At 32.7% G+C, this 19,412-nt stretch overlaps 3 protein-coding genes across 8 annotated transcripts in view; 1 reads left to right on the top strand and 2 right to left on the bottom strand.

Annotated features, from left to right (window-relative positions):
• LOC146536403 (uncharacterized) overlaps positions 1 to 1,579 on the bottom strand; it is a 44,991-nt gene extending 43,412 nt beyond the window's left edge. For all 5 annotated transcript variants that reach the window (XM_085190289.1, XM_085190285.1, XM_085190288.1 and 2 more), the window contains exon 1: positions 1,289 to 1,579. The gene's annotated coding sequence lies outside the window, so the exon portion shown is untranslated. The remainder of the gene's footprint in view (positions 1 to 1,288) is intronic.
• Positions 1,580 to 7,781: 6,202 nt separating this feature from the next.
• On the top strand, positions 7,782 to 11,321 carry LOC146536405 (uncharacterized). 2 transcript variants are annotated; one of them, XM_085190347.1, is made up of 4 exons: positions 7,782 to 8,526; positions 9,026 to 9,187; positions 9,845 to 10,018; positions 10,346 to 11,321. In XM_085190347.1, the coding sequence occupies exons 1-4, from the start codon at positions 8,010 to 8,012 to the stop codon at positions 10,921 to 10,923; spliced, it is 1,431 nt and encodes a 476-aa protein (XP_085046473.1). In that variant the 5' UTR covers positions 7,782 to 8,009; the 3' UTR covers positions 10,924 to 11,321. The 2 variants fall into 2 exon arrangements, with proteins under 2 accessions (XP_085046473.1, XP_085046474.1); XM_085190348.1 differs by lacking the exons at positions 7,782 to 8,526; positions 9,026 to 9,187 and having other exon boundaries at positions 9,805 to 10,018.
• Positions 11,322 to 12,440: 1,119 nt separating this feature from the next.
• LOC146536406 (uncharacterized) lies at positions 12,441 to 13,255 on the bottom strand. Its single transcript, XM_085190534.1, has 2 exons — positions 13,208 to 13,255; positions 12,441 to 13,088 (listed from the first exon to the last, which is right to left on the bottom strand). Exons 1-2 carry the CDS (start codon positions 13,253 to 13,255, stop codon positions 12,441 to 12,443), a joined length of 696 nt encoding a protein of 231 aa, XP_085046660.1.
• Positions 13,256 to 19,412: the final 6,157 nt, after the last annotated feature.

Genomic DNA, 19,412 nt, shown 5'->3' on the forward strand with positions numbered 1-19,412 from the left:
ATTAGGGATAGAGCGTGTTCTATATATACGAAGTCTTTTCTTCTCAGCTAAATAGTGCATTAAAAAGAGAGAAAAACACGTATTTCTATATAAGTTTAACTTTTAAAGGTTAACTATACTTATCTAGTTAGTTAATTGTATTTCACAAGTAAATTTTCTTTCAATCCTTTATGCTAAGTGACCAAGGTGGACCAGTCACGATAACTCGTATTTACCAGTTTATGCATCAACATTTAATTATAGTATAAATCTTAAGAAGTCAGAAAATATAAATATATATATTTTTTAATGTATCTAATATATCGTATAAAAATTTGCGTAGGGCGCAGGGGCACAAGCGTGTGTCTAAACAACAGATTCTGGGTTCGATTTTCACTTGAAAAGAAATATTTAATATTTTCATTTCGACGCTTTAGTAATGAAGCAAAGAGCGGCGTTGATCTCTGCCACTCAATACTCAAAGCCTCCAGAATTCGGCGGAAAGTGGGGAACGGAAATATTTCACCGGAGTGTCTTAACACTTCGTTCTTAGGTTCCCCTGCCTACCCTGGAATGTGCAGGAAGCGTGAAGCGGAAAAAAAAATTAGCTATGATATTGGACTGTTTAGATTTACTAAAGTCAAAATATTAAAGTAATATATTACTCGAAACTTAAAGTTAAATTGAAATATTATTTATTCAATTAGGCCATTACTTTCGCTAACATAAAGAAAAGGGGATTGAACCCACAATGATCATTTTACGTCGGTGGCTATCACTGCGGCACTACGACCTCTCGAGTACATAACATAGAGTTAAAAAATAACTGCAAAATAAAACTTTAGTTCATTTAAATCCAAGTAACTCCGATTTAATCGGTCAAGAGCGAACGTCGAAATATCGATTTAGTTTTAGCCATGGTAGAGTTGGTGCCGCGTACTATTTATAAATTTTATTCTGTATTTTCTTTGTTTCATAATATAAAAAAAATATCTCCTTTTAATTCTAAACATTAAAAGTTTGTAAGTCAGTAGTGTGTTATACTTATACTAGAAAAACACAATGCAAGCTTTAACAAAAAATAAATAAAAAAAGTTATTATGTATTCTAAAAACTTAATTTTATAATATTCACGCATTTAATCCATTTTCTAGTGTTTTCCACTCTAGATAAAAATAGTGATATTGCGTGGTGGGTGTTGAAACTAAACGCTTTATCTAGTCTAGACCAATCGGGGAAACAAAAATTATTATAATGATAAAAATGGAATTGAACCCACGAACATAAAATAATTAAAATTAATACTAACTTCAATGACGTCTTCACCGCGTCTGTATGTACTTCGAAAACTTAAAATCCAATAACTTCCAATACAAATAAAACACAGTATCGCGATCGACTCCCTTAGGGATTTTTGATACGCAATTCTGTTATATTTTATATATATATAATAATTATTATTATATTAATAATATATTTATTATATATTTTTGTTTATTTGTTTCGTTTTAGCGTCCGAATCAGTTCAGCCGCGTGGGCTCTAACTGATGTAACGCGAGCGGCCAGTACGACAGCCGGGTTGTACTGGCGAGTTTGTACTGACTTTTAGTTTAGAGTTGCTATAAGAAAATTTTATGTTTCCTTATAAGTTAATTTAATTTTCATTATTTTAATTAAAAATATTGGTTTATAGAGGTAACATGGGAATGTAGTGTTAAGATTCTGTTCCCAGTAAGCTAATTTGGTTCCCCAATTACCACCGAATTACGAGGCTTTGCGTGTTGGATTGCTAAACTCAATACCCCGCTTTGCTCAATACACCAAAGCGAGGAAATACTTAGAGGAGTCATAAAATAAAACATTAGTCGTTAAATTTTTTAAATGTATTTTATAGAAAAATATTTATATTTTACACTACTACTTCTCTTTGCTTTAACTTTTTTGCATGAATTTTATTCAAATTAAATATGATTGTATATATTATAGCCTGGAAATTGTGTTATTTATTAATCTGGAAATTGTGTTATTTATTAGAATATTGTCTTTTTTTCACCTATATTGTAGGAGTCGTCTTTAGCGACCCTCTCTCTCAATAATTAAAGAAAGTTTTTACAGAAGCGATTCTTGACTAAAATACGACAGTATATTATACGTTATTAAAATTATTATATATTTCCTATAAACTAGGGTAACTATAGATATGGCAACACATATTGGCGCGGTGCGACAGAGCGGCCTCGCGGCGAGGTCTCGCGGAAGGAAGTGGCTTTAAGATACTGGTTAATCGAGATCATCTCAATTTAGTTTTAATTTGGTAATTATGCTTTATTTATGAAGTAGGACAAATGTTATATATTCATATAAGTATTGTATTCATATATGAAGATTGCTATAGTTTGTAAGTAAGCAAATTTTATAAGTTAAGGGATGACACCTCTACTCTATATTTACTCTCTATCCCGCAGAGGGTATATAGTGTTAAGACACTTTTTTTCCCGCTTTACGTTCAAAGTTCGAGACAAGTAGAGTATGGGATTGTTTATATTGAAGAGATACCTCTCACGTTTATATAGGTCATCACATGTTTAACATATTCATCCCTCTTGAAACGACTTAAGAAAGAACTTTGTATTCGCCCCATAAAACTCAAGTATTCTTTTAATATTTCTAAAAGCTTTTATTTATGGATAAGCTTTGTCAATAACTTATATACAGTAAACACAACAGTTTTAAGTTCGATTCCCATATAGAAGATAGAATTATTTTAATTTTCTCACTCTGGTAACAAAAGAGTGCGAGGCATTAAGTTGCACAACTCCACGCGCAATGTTTCAAAAATTGGGCTGTACATAGGGAACGTCCCTTAGGTTCCCTTTGTATTCCATGTGCTACGGAAGTCAGGTAAGTAATAAAAGACCAATTGTGGCACAGGGGCACATATGTGACTGTAAATGCGACTGGATGTGGGTTCGATCCTCACTCGAGGAGATTTATTTAAATTTACGTTTTCATCTCTCTGCTTTGATGCCGAGGCAAAGCGCGGAGTTATGTACCACCACGAGGAGAACAGTATATTGGTTTCCTTTGCCTACCCTGATGTATGCGGGATACAGCGTGAAAATGCTAAATAATAAAATTTAACAACATTAGCTATATCAAAACGTCCGTATGTTCCTAAATTAGGACTTACAATTTTCCACGTACCTACGCGACGCCGGCGACAGTGCCGTTAAATATGAGGGCCCTTATCTTAACGACTTACTAACTTGCCGAAGTGTCTACATTGATATATATAGTATATATACTGAATAGTAATTTGGTTACCTGACGCTGACTTGGAGAAGTCTAGAAAGAAAAAAGGTGGCAGAAAGAAAAAAGAAAAAAGGATATCTGAAGGAAACAGCCTCCGAGATGAAGAAGAGAGTCAACCCAATTATTACAACTTTTGTGTTTCAATTGAGCGGGAATCGAACCACAATGGCCTGACTTATTGTTATTTAAAAACAGAGAAAATAGAGAATAGTATGTCACTAAGTATTACGCCCTACAATATACAGGGATGTATAAAAGTACAAAAACTATAGTTTAACAGGTAGTAGATCTTAACCTATTGAAGATAAATGTTTCTAAGAATTGATAATAACATAGCTACGTCCAGCTTGCTATTAGTTCTGTAAGTATGTTAGATAGTTCCTATCTAAGGAACTAGAACTCGATTGAGGTGATAACTTATTAATATTGTTAAACTAGCGATCCGTTTGCGGCTTCGCCCGCTTGTAAATTTTTTTTCTCGTTTGAATTACTTTCGTGGGTAAGGGTATTATTTAAATATTTTGTATTTATGAACTGAATTAAATAAAACTACTTCTACATACTACTTTCCTTAACACAAGTCATGGGAAGTTACAAAATACAATAGTAAAAACTGCACTTAAATCGGTTACGCTATTCCTGAGATTAGCGTGTACAAGCGCACAGACAAACGGACAAAAAGACAAAAATTTTAAGAATCATTGTTTTGGGTTCCATTGCAGTGACCAATGCCCCTAATAATACTATTATAGTCTCTTACGGATTATTACTTTAATTGTAAGTATATTGGTAGCCGGGATTAATGCTAGGAAAAAAAAGAAGTGCATCATATTAGTATAACCATTTACTTAGAATTTGAACCCACTACCGTCTTTGTTCATCCACCACTTCAACATAGGGTTGTAATTCAGTCAATATAGCAGGCAACATATTACCTAGACTTGGTTTTTGTTTTCGTTGGCTGTGCGCCAACTATTGATAGAACTAAATACGATATTTACTGGTTGAATAAATATTCTGATATAAATATGGTTGAAGTTAGTTTTATTATTATTTTTATTGATTATTCTCAGAACTGTATATAATTTTCCAGAGGAATGTGGGGTTAAAACACTCCGTTCTCCACTTTTTGCCGTTTTCTAGCTTATAGTTAGACATTCGAGATTAATTCATTTTGAGACATTATTTATTTATTATTAAAAAAAATAAAAAGTTCTCTTCATCATAATTGGGTCATATTTTAAGGTTTAATAATGTCATTTTGTATTATTAAAAAAAAACAATGGGCCGTCATCCAATCCATCCAGAAGTGCCCGCTACCTTTATAATGTAAACAATATGAATTAGATACAACAAACGTAAATTAAAATTTTAAAAGCTATTTTTATAATAAACAACAAAAGATAAAATAATATACAATTTCATAATAGCTTTTTTTTATTTTGTTATGTCATGGAATAATTGTAACTAAACTTAAAAGGGTTTCCAACGTTTTTTTAGTATTATGGCTCCGTACATCAAAAGGAAAATGTAACGCTCATAGGATCACTTTATTCTCCGTTTCTCAAGATCAGTATCTCAAGATTCCGTGGATATATATTACTTACCTTAGACTTGAGTCTACGGTCTCTTAAAGCACAGAAAAAAATAAACTTCTAAGTCAACTTAAACAAAAGAAATGAGCAATTGATTTGCATTGTTTTTTATCATTTTATATAGAATTCCTCGCCTAGTAATAATATATGGGTTATTTCCGTGGACCTGTATTAAATACTTGACCATTAAATAAACACAAAAATAATAAAAAGAGAAAGAAATACACAATTTTGATGGAGCCCTTCCACTCTTCTTAGTCTTTAGGTCTTATCTCAGGCAACCTTTACAATATAACAAAAAAATATTTAAAAACACAGAATTTTAAGATGGTGTAAAAATAGCTACTAATCTATATATATAAAATCGAAAGGTCACTCACTCATCACGAAATCTCAGAAACTACAAGTGCTAGGAATCTCAAATTTTGCATAGGAGTTACTTATAGGACGTAGGTGCTCGCTAAGACGGGAATTTGCAATATTCGACTCCTAAGGGGATGAAATAGGGGTTGAAAGTTTGTATGGAAAAAAATTTAAATGGCCACCGATTTTTATAAGATTTGAAATTTAGACTCTTAAAAATATTTCATGGTTAATTAGGATTCATCCCTAAGGGTGCAAATAAGCGGGCGAAGCTGCGCGCGTCCGCTAGTTATGTATAATTACTTAAAAGTTACAGTAATCTTATTAAAAAGAATGTCCATATATAATGTGTTAAGCATAGCAGTTTATCAAAATCTAATTTACTGATAAATTGTTTGACCAATTGTTTCTATTAAAACATATAATGTATATCTATTTAAAGATTGTTATATACATATATATATTTGAAGAATGTTCAAAAATATATATGTATGTATTTTTGAACATTTTTATTCATCTGTCCTAAACAGGAGAGGGCAGTAACTAAGTAAGTTCAATAAAGAGTTACAAATGATACGAATCAAATGCCAGACTCCTTTATTGAGTATTGTTTGACTTCCATTAATTATAATTGGTCGCATTAAGAGAGACTGCTGTAGAAATATCCTTATGATAAATACGTGAAGTCCAGGCCAGTCGTGGCACAGGAGAACTAGTGTGTGACTGTAAACGGGACTGGTTATGGGTTTGATCCCCACTCGAGGAAATGAAATATTTTTTTTATTTTTTTATTTCTTCGCTCTGGTGTCAAGGCACAGCGCGGCGTTGAACTCCGCCACTTAACCGCACTTTCTCAACCGTCGCGTTATTTGTCACGCTTGTGCACCTGTACCAAAACGGCCTAACTGCAAATATGTAAAATAATGTAATCCATTGATTATTGTAAAACTGAAATACGTTATTTGAGACTCCCGCTTTGGTAGACAAAGCGCGACGTAGAGTTACGTCACTCAATTCGAACGTGGGCATGGGCAAAGGAAGAGAGAGGGTCGGATGGCCCGTGCCCACTCCAGAATAGTTTGGTGCCCATCTTAACAAAAAAATGGCACCGAAAAATAATAAAACAATATTTACACGAAAATAATATCTGTGCAAAGCTAAAATCCAGGTAACCCCCCAAAAAATATCTCCAGACACGCCTATGAATGTGGGGAAGACTAGGTTCCACCTGCCTTCCTTAATACGTGGGGAAATGAGTGAAGCTGCTTATCTATACAAAAATATTTTTTACATTTAATAGCATTTGAACCCACGATTTACTTTAATCAATAGCTTTGGCGGTCCCATACTAAATACTTATTCCCATCATTCTCACGACTGTCTCTTGTCTCACATAAATGAATGATGACAGGATGAAGCAATCAACGGTGATGCCCGTTTTATACTATTTGACGACCTATTATACTGTTTACACTAATACTTAAGCCTCATAAAGAAAATAAATCAGCTTCACGCTCTATCCCGTATACGGGCTAGTACAGGCACAGACACATAGTGGTACAGGCTAGGCAGAGGGAACCTAGTGTTAAGACAGTGAGTCCCCACTTCCCGTCACTGAAAGAACATTTTGTACAAATAAATCAACGGACCTATAATTGAATTAAATGAATAACACTCTTCAATTGTACAACAACATTATAGCCTTATTTATTAAGAAACAAACATTATTTTTAAGTATATAAATTATATTTAACTATACATATATTACAAGAAACTTATAATCAATATTATGTAAATTAAATTTAAAAAAAATCATTTAACAACTTCCGTGCAACGCTATCTTTTAAAAATACATAGAACTAAGTATAACAACAAAAGAACACTTTACTTTCTCTTTTGTGGGACAGATGGCGCTAAAGCGTATTTTAGTCATGGTTTGAATTACAATTAACAATTTGGTATCATGTAGAATATCGTTGCTTGAATTATATATGTCACCGTAAAGTTATAATCTTCGTTATATTATAAAAGATATGCTTTTACTAAATGCGAAATTCTAATCTATCAATAATTTATGAAACGCAAAAATTAACCATAGAGTTCGAAAATTACTATAGTAGGCTCAATATATGGAAATACTAAAATATATAATTTATGTACTAACACCACTGCAGCTACAGATTAGAAGATTTTTAAGTGCAGGTAAGGTTACGTTAGAAACTATTAAATTTAAAAATAATTAATCTAACCGAATCTGTATTTAATATCTGTTCTTCATTCCGTTCGTCATTCTTAACTTCCGTTCATTCTTAATTGATTATATTTTAATTTTCGAATATCTTGAGAAAATATTGGCAATACACTACTGATAAAACTTTATTTATTATAAATAAAGTTTTATCTTATTGACACCTTTTTAGATTCTTAGCTCTGTGGCCTCAACGATTGGTCGATTTTGCTGTGAAAGCAACCAATCAGGGCCAACGCTTAAAGAGTTTACAATATTTCGATAAATTACAATGTCGCAAGAAAAATTATGAACAAACTGTTTTAATAATCTTACGGCGACAAAACTTTAACATCTTTAACATTATATGTAGCATATTTGACTAGCAATTGAATTGACTTACGTCGTAATATAAGAACAAATCGCGTTTTACAAAGCCGCTAACTAACGTTACTACTACTAACATACACAATCGGACGCATCGTCGTTCTGTTTGCCGCCGCAAGAGTTCGTTGAACGTTCACAACAACAAAATGGCGTTGCAAGCCACAATATTAATATCGGATCAAATTGACAAAATGGATTTTATTACTGAAATTGATGATAGTTCTTGTGAAAACGACAGTGTTAAAGATAAATTTAATAGAGACCTTCAAAAATTTTATAGTGCTCAATCGGGTAAAGTGAAAAAGCCTTGGACAAAAGATCGCGTTGCTCAGGTTATTTCTCATGTCAAAGCTAGTAAGGAGGCCGTGAACTTTGGAATTCGTCGCTCTTCCGAGCAATATTACTGGAGTACAAAATACGACGTGATAAATATTGGAAATGAAGATCATCTCATTTTAAAGAAAAAAAATCCTGGTGGAGCCTTAGTACGAGTTATTCCCATCGAACAATATTTCGACGTTTTATATGAAGTTCACGAGGAAATTGGACATGGTGCTCGAGACAAAATGCAATACCATCTTAAAAATAAATTTTATATTCAAATAAAAGCAATTGAAATATTTATTTCTTTATGTCCCGTATGTGAAATGAAGCGGAAAAAAGGTATAGAAATCCAAAAATTTTATCTCTATGGTTTTAACGCTTAAATTCATTTAATTTATCTTCAATAATTACAGAATTAATAAAATATAGATTAATAGCAATAATAGTGCTTATCTTTCAATTCTTTTGATTTACAAATCCGCTAAATATTGAACGGTGCTTTGTAGAAAGTATAACGAGTACAATCCCTCCGAATGTTGGGATGATGCATTACAAAATATCGAAAGCTTTCAATCTTACGCGCTGTTATATAATATAGCGTACTCATGTGGTGGGGATCATAACTACTACTACTAACACTAATAAAAAGGGAACCTGACCGCAGCTTTTTTTAGCTTTTAATGAGTAAATTTTATAAAATAATAATTTCTAATGTTTTGTGAAGCTCATTTTCATTGTAATAGTTAAGGATACAGCATTATGCAGCATCCTTAACTATCCTTAACTTAACATGCAGATAGTAGCATTTAATTATATTTTTTAATCCGTTTTATTTCAGGAAGGCAACTATTGTCACCTGGCATATCTGTCTCGGACAAAGAAGATAACGAATACGAAATAGATGCGGCACATAAAACTAATATAAAAACGGCAATACAGAAGAAGAACATTGAAGAAGATAAATGTGATAATAGTGAAGTAGCTGGAATTGTTACAAAAGGTAAATGTAAATTCAAAATCATAGAGAGAAAAGGAGTTTTTAAGAACAAGCTTTTATTATTTGTATATAAAGAAAAGCGAAAAGTTAAAAATAAATTAACTCTAATAAGAAATATAACACTTAATAAATAATAAAAGCGTGTTACATATTGATATGGAGAAGAAAAGAAGGTGCGATCAAACCGCCGATCGGAATATTCTACTTAGTGGAAGGTTGCTAGGCGTCGCGGCTTGCGGGAGGCCTTATACAATGCCTTCGTCGCTACTCGCTAGTCGCATTCAACCGCACGTTAGAGGCGCTGGTCGCTAGTTATTTTCTATATTTTTATAATGTATTAAATTTAATACCGAAAAAAATAGATTTATAATCAATTAATAATCTGTGTGATGTCGTAGATAGTAATTTTCTTTATATTTCTTGTAAAATTTACATTTTGCTTAGCTTCGGTTTTCGTCGGAAGCGTTCGGGCTCTCTCGGTTTGGCGACTTTCAATATGGATGCAATTCATTGAATTGTACTAACATTATATAAATGTTAGTGTTGCCATAAAATGAACAGTTTTTATAATTTGTGTTGTTTATTAGATTTTCTTTATGTACTAAAAAACCTTAAATGATTAAATAAATTTTACTATGATGCGTAATAAAAAAATTTTAGATGAAATTCATCCCTTGAACATAATCAGAGAAGTTGAAAAATGGCCTATACTGTATACTAAAGACAGTCCGGAACAAACAAATTTACATTTTAAAACGAAAATTTGGAAGGAAATTGCAAGAGCATTGTTCAAAGATTGGGAATCTTTAAAGGAAGCGGAAAAAAATAGCAAGAGTGAGTATTGTCCTTACTATATTTCTTACTATTCTTTATCTTTACACGTTTCTCTGTCTCTTCGCTCGCCACTTTTTCCCTCGTTAGAGACATTATAGGTTGGGTCAAGGAAAAGCGGGATCTTAATGGGAAAGGAAAATGGGTGTCTTAACATTAGACTCTCAGGTTCCCTCTGCATACTCTGTTGCGTGCGGGATACAGCGTGTATCTAAAAAAAATCATTGCGTTTTAAATATGACAGCAATGATAATAGTAAAATAATCACAATTACTGTACCTACTGTAGTATAATAAAAATAAATAAAATTTAACGAAAATTTATTTTCAGCCCTAGGCTTAATCAAAAGATGGCGAAATTTACGCGACACGTTCAAAAGGCAACTTGTCATAGAAAAAAAAATAAGAGAAGGCTGCAGTATAAAAAAGAAAACTTATGTTTACTTCAAGTATATGCTTTTCTTACTGCCTCATATCGACACACCCGATACTGCAGAAGAAGATCGCATGGTAGAGCCTAGGCTTGATGAATACTTTAGAAGACAAAATAAAAGAAAACGCATGAAAGATAAAATTTCGAGATCTAAACGAAAAAAATCACTATCACCAATTGAACGTCCAAAAGACGAAACCGAAATAGACGAAGATAAACATTTTCTCATGTCATTAATACCCTCGTTTAAGAAAATGTCAGATAATGAAAAACTTACAGCCAAAGTAGAAATATTGAAAGTTATAAAAGATATTCGACACCAGCCATCGACAAGTGCTTGTAATATAATAGAAGATGTTCTCTCTTATGATCCAAGGGATGATGACCACGGAGAAGTCAAAATAGAGATGTTTCACAGTGAGCTAGAGCAAGAGTCAATAAATGACAGTGATGAAAGTGATGAAAGTTCTGATTAAATCAATTTTTTTTATCAAAAAGCGCGATCGAACCCTCGGTTCTTAACTTTTATTATTATTATTATTTGTAGATTTATTGTTGATATATTAAGAGTTTTTTTTCAAAAATATGCATGTGTTTATAATTTTATATTTTCATTATTTGTAGGTACAGAAGAATTTTTTAAAATTCTCATTTAGAAGTTAGTAATTTAACGATTTAGTTTTCAATATTTTTGTAGTTTAATACATTGCATTTATGAGTAAATAAAAAAAAGTCAGCTTCACGCTCTATCCCGCAGACAAAAGGGTAGGCAGAGGGAACTTAGCGTACGTAGTATGTATATATGTAAATAGTTGCTCTTTTATTTTAAATGTATATAGTCAGAAGAATGTAAATAAAAGCAATAAATATTTTATACTTTTCTTTCATTAAAAAAATACAATTACACTATAATTACACACAAAACTACCTTATCTATCTTTTATAACACATTAGCAATACACAAAAAAGAAACATTATGGCAAAGTCATTCTATAATTCGCAACAATTAAAGTAAAATATAATGAAATTAAAAGAATAAATATTACTACTGTAACATATGTAAAGACGAATAAAAGAGCCCCATTGGCGGCCCCTGCCCACACTGATAGAATTACAGATATAATTGTTATTATCCAAAATACGAATATGCACCATATATAGACTTCACAAAACGCATCGCTTTCAAATATTGCAGCTAAAAAAACAACAATATGAACCGCTATTAATATAACACTAAATAAACCATGGATATATCGTATAACTTTCCCAATGGAACTGGGTAGACCCAGGTCTTCCAAAAGACTGTGGCCTGCAGATGTGAAGAGAAATACGTAGAAACCACCCCAGATCAGGCCAAGGAGAGAGATTATGATCACTCCGACACGTAAGGGTATGCTGAAGCAACAGTCGTTTATAGAAGGGCAATTGTCGAGAATGTAACCCATTATATATTGTAATTCAATTATTTCATTTCATTATTTATTTTATATGCTTATGGATATTGAAAGACAGAATTGTCAGAAATGTCAACCTTTACCAGGAATGTTTGCTAGGTATTTTTGTTTATAAACTTTTTTGTATAATTTGACTCTTTATTCAAAAGAAAACTGAAAGAAAAGTTATAGAAAAAAAATGTCAACACAGATTACACGCAAAAAGGAAGCCTTATTTACATTACCATAGCGATCTTTTTCAAGCAGCCTTAAGGCATATTAAATAACCATAGAAAGTAGAGGACATGAACGACATCTATGTATATATACATATGCAAGTCTCTTTTCAATTTTATTGATGTCCCCAAAGGACATTTTTTAATGTGGAGAAGAAACCTCAGACCAATTTTATTAAATATTGATTATATTATAAGAGGCCATAGGTTGCAGTAATAGAGTATCGGACAGTAAACGCGGTGGTCGTAGGGTCGATTCCCACTCGAGGGAATGAATTATTTATATTTCCCCATTCTGGTAGCAAAATATGTGAAATTAAGTAATTAAAACTCACCTCTTGTATTTCTCCGCATAAGACACGTAAGCATCCTCCTGACACTGCTTAACCGATTTTTTCGCTTATTTTTCTGAACACCAACCACACGTTTATACTTTTTCACAGAATCACTTTCACAAGCTGACATTTTATCATCTAAAACATCACTGACTGAACTCAATGGCATTTCTATAGGAGGCAGTGAGAATTTTTCTCTATTTAAACACTTTTTGGGCCAAAAGTCGTCAGAACTGTCCAAACCTGCAGTCAAGTCTCGTGTTGGTAATTGAAGAGGTGGTAATATTTTATTATACGGTATCACACGGCGCTCACAATTCCTAGAACTAGCACTAGAACTAAACCAAAGATCACTGGAGAATAGAGAAGAAGAGATGGTATCTCTTCGAAAGTCCACTTCATAGTTTCGAACTAAATTAATTGGATTTCGGTGTACGGTGGCGTTCCCAAGATCGTAACTGGGTCGAGTGGAGGTAGTGTCGTAGTACGGAGATGAAGAAGAGGTCCAGAATGGGGGCACTGGTTCCATGTTGACGAACGTCCTCGCAATGTTTGGGGGTGCAGTTGTAATTGTAGGTGGTTCAGGAGATAATACTCCAAAGGGATGAGTAAAGTAGAATAGGCAAAGTGGCCTTCCCTGGAAATATAGAGAAACTCTTATATATTTACATTTTAAAAATAAATCTTATATTTTACAGTAATTTTCTGAACTTTTATATATATATTTTAATTTACAATTTTAAAAATATTACTAACTTTTACATCTTCAGTAGATGTGGATGCATCTGCTCTACCACAGTTCATGATTAAAAACCTTCTAGTCACAACTTTGTACTACATTACGACTAAAATAAATATAAAATAAGTAATTCATTTCCAAATAACTAAAATTATTAATAACACCAAATAACTTATTTAAATTTAAAGGAAATTTGCCAACTTTTATTTGGTTAAACGCGCTAATCTCAGAAACTACTAATATCACCATAACATTATTTAAGAGTTAAGTATAAGGAAGGCGATACTTCCGCTTATGTTCACAATGTTTCAGGAATCTGAAATGATTTGTAGGAAATAAATGAGCAGTGAGCAGGCATGCGCAAGTTACCACCATAGGAACGAAGTTGATTTGTTTAATCGAACTTTTCTTCGCTGAAAACTAGAATACAGATTTGGTTTAAAATTGTATTTTGTATACATTGGGTTTGGCGTGTATCACGCAATCCATTTATATTGTAATCTGTAATGTTTTAACTAAAAAATGTATAGATTTTTTTTATTTTGTCTAAATATATTTCCTTTAAGTAACTCTCCGTATTGATACGCGAAACTTTTAAAAGCAACTGGGCCACGTTTTTTTGTGATAGTTATAAGTAAATATTTTATTCAGTCGTAGTACAGGAGTTGTGTCTGTAAACTCGACTGGTTCTGGGTTCGATCCCCACTCGAGGAAGTAAAATATTTATATGAATTAAATATGTAATATAACTTCACTCGGTAATATTTCGCTATTAAAACTTTTACTATTGTCTTTACAGTTTATTTTAAACAAGTCTTCTAATGTAATCAAAAGTTAGCTTATGATTTCTTCATAGTTAAAAATTCTAAACAACTAACGTCTAAAGGGATTTTCTTTCCTCTAATCTATGTATTAGAACCATCAATAATATAGCAGTGTAAGGCAGCGACGTCTCAGAGCACCTAATTCTTCGCCCTCGCACCCTCAACTCTTTCAAAACATAATTTGCAAATGTTTTGCAATATCAAAAGCTGTGCTATAAAAGTTCCACACTTTTCCATACAAGCTACAGACTTTTCATGTTATTTTCTTTATAATCGGTTTATTATACGTATAAGGCGTTTTCTAGGTAAAAGTTATATATTTTCTAACATGCTTTTAGGCTAGGTAATAACAGCTAAGAATCTAAATATACATTCTTAATGCAATGACTCTAGCATTCGGCGGAAAATAGGGAACGAAGAGTGTATCAACACTAAGTAGACAGGTGTAATAGCGATCGGGAATCTCAAGTAAGACGCATGGCAGCACTGTCGCGCAGCATAAAGAAACTTAACGAACTTTCACGTTATTACTTCGTGTTAAACTTTAAAGCTTATACGCCGAAGCAGTTTCTTTATCATGCAAGAGATGGCGGTATTGTCCTGCGAATTGCTGTTTTTTTTTATATGTGTATATTTTACTGAAAAACCTTATTATTTATGTTATTATTGCATAATTAATAATTTTATTTTCTCGTTCTGATATTAAGGCAAAGCGTGGCGTTGAGTTCCACTACTCAACATGCAATGCCTCCAGAATTTGGTGGAATGTGGGGAACGTAAGTGTCTTACTGGATACGCAATGTCTTAACACTATGTTCCCAGGTTCACTCTGCCGATCCTGCTACGAGAGGAAAAAAAATAAAATAAAATTATGTCTCAACTTAATTTAACTTATCCATACATTAGGGTTAAATACATTGAAATCAAAAGAAAATATCTAAATGCAACAAAAAATATAATCCTACAAAACGACGTTACCTTCGAAGGTGGTACAGATTGTATCAGTGACAGATGCATACTTGCTTAGCTCGCTTATCGATATGAGATCTGTAAAATTCAAATGTATGTAAGTATTTTCTTATTCGTTATTCAGCATTTTAAGTACAGATTAAGTTATTAAAGGAGACGAGCCATGGTTCATAGGCCCCAGTGCTTGCCTGTAAACACGACAGGTAGGTTCGATTCCCATTTGAGCAAGGGTAATCTATATATATAAAATCGAAAGGTCACTCACTCATCACGAAATCTCAGAAACTACATGTGCTAGGAATCTGAAATTTTGCATAGGAGTTACTTATAGGACGTAGGTGCTCGCTAAGACGGGAATTTGTAATATTCGTCTTCTAAGGGGTTGTTTTTGGGGTTGAAAGTTTGTATGAAACTTCGTTATAACAAATGCTAGGAGTCTCAAATTTTGCGTTGACGTCACTTATATGACGTAGGTACTCATGGAGACAGAAATTAATAATTAAGTAGTTCACGCAGGCGAAGCCGCGGGCGGGCCGCTAGTTTTTAATATTTTCATTCCTTCGTTCTGGTGATTATACTAACTGAAGTATTTTAATGGGAACGGAGTGTATAGATTCCCAGCTTCCCTCTGCCTACCGCGAGATACGTCATGAAACTGAAAAAAATGTAAGAAATACCAAATCCACATTTTAAATTAATTCTCAGTTAGATATTCTTATAACAACAAACAAAAATTAATTAATACAATAAAACAATCAAATCAACGATTCAATTTAATTGGAAATCGTATACTATCGGCCATCTGCACGTGCCATCGCTAGAACATATTAACATACATGGTAGACTATTGAAAGATTAATTTGTGAGGAATGCTTCCAGCCGCAATTGGATTGGTTCCAATTGACTTCACCACCGCTTGTGTTGCGTAGACATGGGCCTCAAAACTTGGTAAGATGATAGGTATTAACTATTTACTAACTAGTTTCATGTGTTTTGTAATTGTACATTTATTGCCAATATGCCAATCCTGGCGCAGTAGTACAGGCGTAAGCGGGACAGGTTCTGGGTTCGATACTGGAGACCTGGTGGATGAGACAAAACGAGGTGTTGAGTTAGCTACTCAATAATTAATGCCACCAGATTTCTGTGGAAAGTGGGGAACGCTGTCATATCAATTTGAAATTTATAACAAAAAATTGAGGTCAGAAAAAATCAAGACTTCCCTTTAACAACCTGAAATTGGTACGGAACCCTCGATATGTGAGTTTTTTTAATCTTTTTAACACTATAATATACTCCTAGATAGTTATTTTTATAGTTTTTACTAACCTCTAGTTAATAACATAATCAAGGCTCCACGAGAACCTTATTGGCAAAGGATGTGGCGAAACTAAAATATGTACCTTATAAGTTATAACTCGATATAAAGTATGAACTAGTTAGGAAAGTAATAAACACCAACAAACAAAACTGCTTATTTTTTTTAAGAATTGCTTATTTAAATATTTTTTTAAGTTCATTAATTCAAATATATAGAATATTTAAAATGTGTAAAGATTAGAGAGCTGAGTGACATATCTCTACTTCTTTATATAATCTACCAGATGGAATAGACAAGACATTTTGTATTTTTTTAAGTTTAAAATTTGAACACACGATGAAATTAAACATTTAATGTTTTTGTTTCTTTGCTCTAGTAACAAGACAAAGCGTGGCATGCAGCATGAACTCCGCCATTCAACACGTATAGCCTCCATAATTCGACAGATATTGGGAAAGTGTTTTAATGAGAACAGAATATCTTAACACTAGGCTCCCATATACCCTCCGCCTACCCTACTTTGCACAGGATACAGAATAAAGCTTAAAAATATATATTTGTATATATATTTTAGGTTAAAATCTAAAATCTCTAAATTCTCTTAAACAGCTATGTATGTATGTCGGTCATTCGTTAAGCACAATCATTGGCCCTATTGGGCAACTTGCTTGTAATTAGTTATGGCCTATGATTTTAATATACGATCGAAGATTTTAGAGGATGTTTAGCGATGCGTTTGTTAAAATTATAAAAAAGTATGAAATGGGGAACGGAGTATCTTAAGCTTAACATTAGGTTCCCTCTGCCTATCCTGCTGTTTAATTTTTATTTTTGTATTGGAAATGTTCATCAAATCTTATCTATTCTATTCTTTGGACCTTACGACATGTTTTTAAAGTCAAAGTATGAGAACATAGTACGTATACAAATGCTGTTTTTATAATGATCTTCAAAGACTTGTACTGTAACTATTTAATGTTAATGTTAGCTTAAATATTACTATAATATAGGATAGAGAAATGCTCATATTTCGTCATTCTATTTATATTTCTTTTACTTTCACAAACTAACAAACTAATTTAAAACGCCACCACACCATTTATTGTTTCTATACATTTAAGTCATTTATTACTTATTGTTTGTGTGTGACACACTTCCTGCTACAGTGTGAATTTAATAACGCTAACTAGAGCTATAGAGCTGAGGCCAGTCGTCAGGCGTCAAGGTGCATGTAAACGCGACAGGTTGCGGGTTCGATTCCCACTCGAAGAAATGAATGACTAATATTTCCATTTTTCCTCTGGTGTTGAGCGAAGCACGGCGTTGGGTTCCGCCACTCAACTCGTAATATCTCCAAAATTTAGCGGAAAAAGAGGAACGGAGTATCTTAGCTCTAGGTTCCTTCTGGCTTGCTTCTGTGTGTGGGATATACTCTGACGCTAAGAAAACTAGAGCTATTCGATGTCATACAACTTTAAATAGTATCGGTTAACAGCTTCGTTGAAAATAACCAAAATACACGATCATTAGAAGATACATTCTAAAAACACTAACGACGGATGGACTACAGTAAGGGGCCTGTTTTAGAAAAAATATTTATTTATGTATTGTTGGTAAAAAAGAGAAAATGTAAGTATTTTTAGGCATCTAAATAGATATTCCTGGTAACGCAGTTGATGTTATTACTTTAAATTCATAAGGATATATGCGTGGAAGTTGCTAATTTCTTAACTTCACACTGCACATTGAAAAGTAGGAAGAGGGAACCTAGAAACCTAGTGTTAAAACACTAACACACACTACTTCCGTCCCGCTAAATTCTGGAGGCATTCCGTGATGAGTGCCGCAAATCTTTAATAAATAAAACATTTTCAGATATTAATATAGTTTTTATAAGCTCTATTCTCCACTTCAATCAAAATTGAAAATAAGAAAAGGAAATAAAATTATCACTATGACCTATATTCTTAAGTGTTGTTAACAATAAGAAATTAATTTAATGATAAGGTATTAAAAATAACAAAAAAAAAAATTATAATAAGGTCAACGACCCCTCAAAGTTCGTGATAACGTGTCACTCAGTAGGGATGCCTTTAAAAATGAACACAAAAGGAAAAAAAACAATATAAGCATTGTCATAGTTTCGTCTGTTTCTGAAACAATTTTGTTTATAACAACCACAAATATGTTATGGTCAATGAAGAATATGTCGTCTATCTCCACCTCAAAGGCCGGCAACGCACCTGTAGCTCCTCTGGTGCTGCACGGGGTCGTGGGCGGTGGTGATCACCATCAGGTGACCCTAACGCTCGTTTGCCTTGTCCTTTTACCATAAAAAAAAAAAAAAAATGCTTTAAGTGTCCATAAAAATTTTGAATGAATAAAATATATGAATTATCTTAATATTTTTTTTTAATTAATTTTAATAATAAATAAATGCAATATAATTATTATGAAAAATGATGAAATTATTACAAAAACTTTCATTAAAAATTATTTTACTTTCCTTCTCTCTATAAAAAACAACACATGTTTTTCACAACTTTAAACTTTTTAAAATTATCCCCCAGTGGGAATCGAATCGAAAACCGTCATGCTTGCCTGCCACATCCATGTTCCACTGCATCACAATAGTCTCATATCCTTTATCTAAATTTTAATACCTAAAATTATTAATTTAATCACATATATTCTATATCACTTAGCAATTTATCTTAATTTGATGTTATCTAAATTTATTATATATAAAAAATAAAAAACAAACAGCGGTTATCTCTTTTATCCTGATTAACATTATCAACAGAACATGCACTTTGTCAAGTGCATCGACCTGTCAATTTAGAGAGTAAGTAAAGGAAGTTCGCCTGCTACTTTGTTGGTATGAATAGGTGTAGATATTGGAAATTGGAAGAATAGCAGGGTAGGCAGAAAGAACCTGGGAACCTAGTGTAAAGATACTTTGCTCCTTTGACACTTCCAAACCTTACTTTCCTCCGAATTCCTCAGCCATTGCTGTTGAGTGGTGAGGAAATGAAAATATTAAATATTTACTTTTTTTCTTTACTGTTTTTAAACATTTCAGGTGTCTTAATGGTCTTCAGAAACATA

This window comes from Heliconius melpomene, chromosome 9 (assembly GCF_056956725.1).
Source record: "Heliconius melpomene rosina isolate 202511_hmr_F chromosome 9, ASM5695672v1, whole genome shotgun sequence".
Classification (NCBI taxonomy): Eukaryota; Metazoa; Arthropoda; class Insecta; order Lepidoptera; family Nymphalidae; genus Heliconius; species Heliconius melpomene.

Coding starts and splice junctions, on each gene's coding strand:
- LOC146536405 (XM_085190347.1), top strand. CDS start 8,010: ATGGCGTTGCAAGCCACAATATTAATATCGGATCAAATTGACAAAATG. Junction 8,527..9,025: donor TGAAATGAAGCGGAAAAAAG/GTATAGAAATCC, acceptor GTTTTATTTCAG/GAAGGCAACTATTGTCACCT. Junction 10,019..10,345: donor AGCGGAAAAAAATAGCAAGA/GTGAGTATTGTC, acceptor ATTTATTTTCAG/CCCTAGGCTTAATCAAAAGA.
- LOC146536406 (XM_085190534.1), bottom strand. CDS start 13,255: ATGAACTGTGGTAGAGCAGATGCATCCACATCTACTGAAGATGTAAAA. Junction 13,089..13,207: donor CATCTACTGAAGATGTAAAA/GTTAGTAATATT, acceptor CTATATTTCCAG/GGAAGGCCACTTTGCCTATT.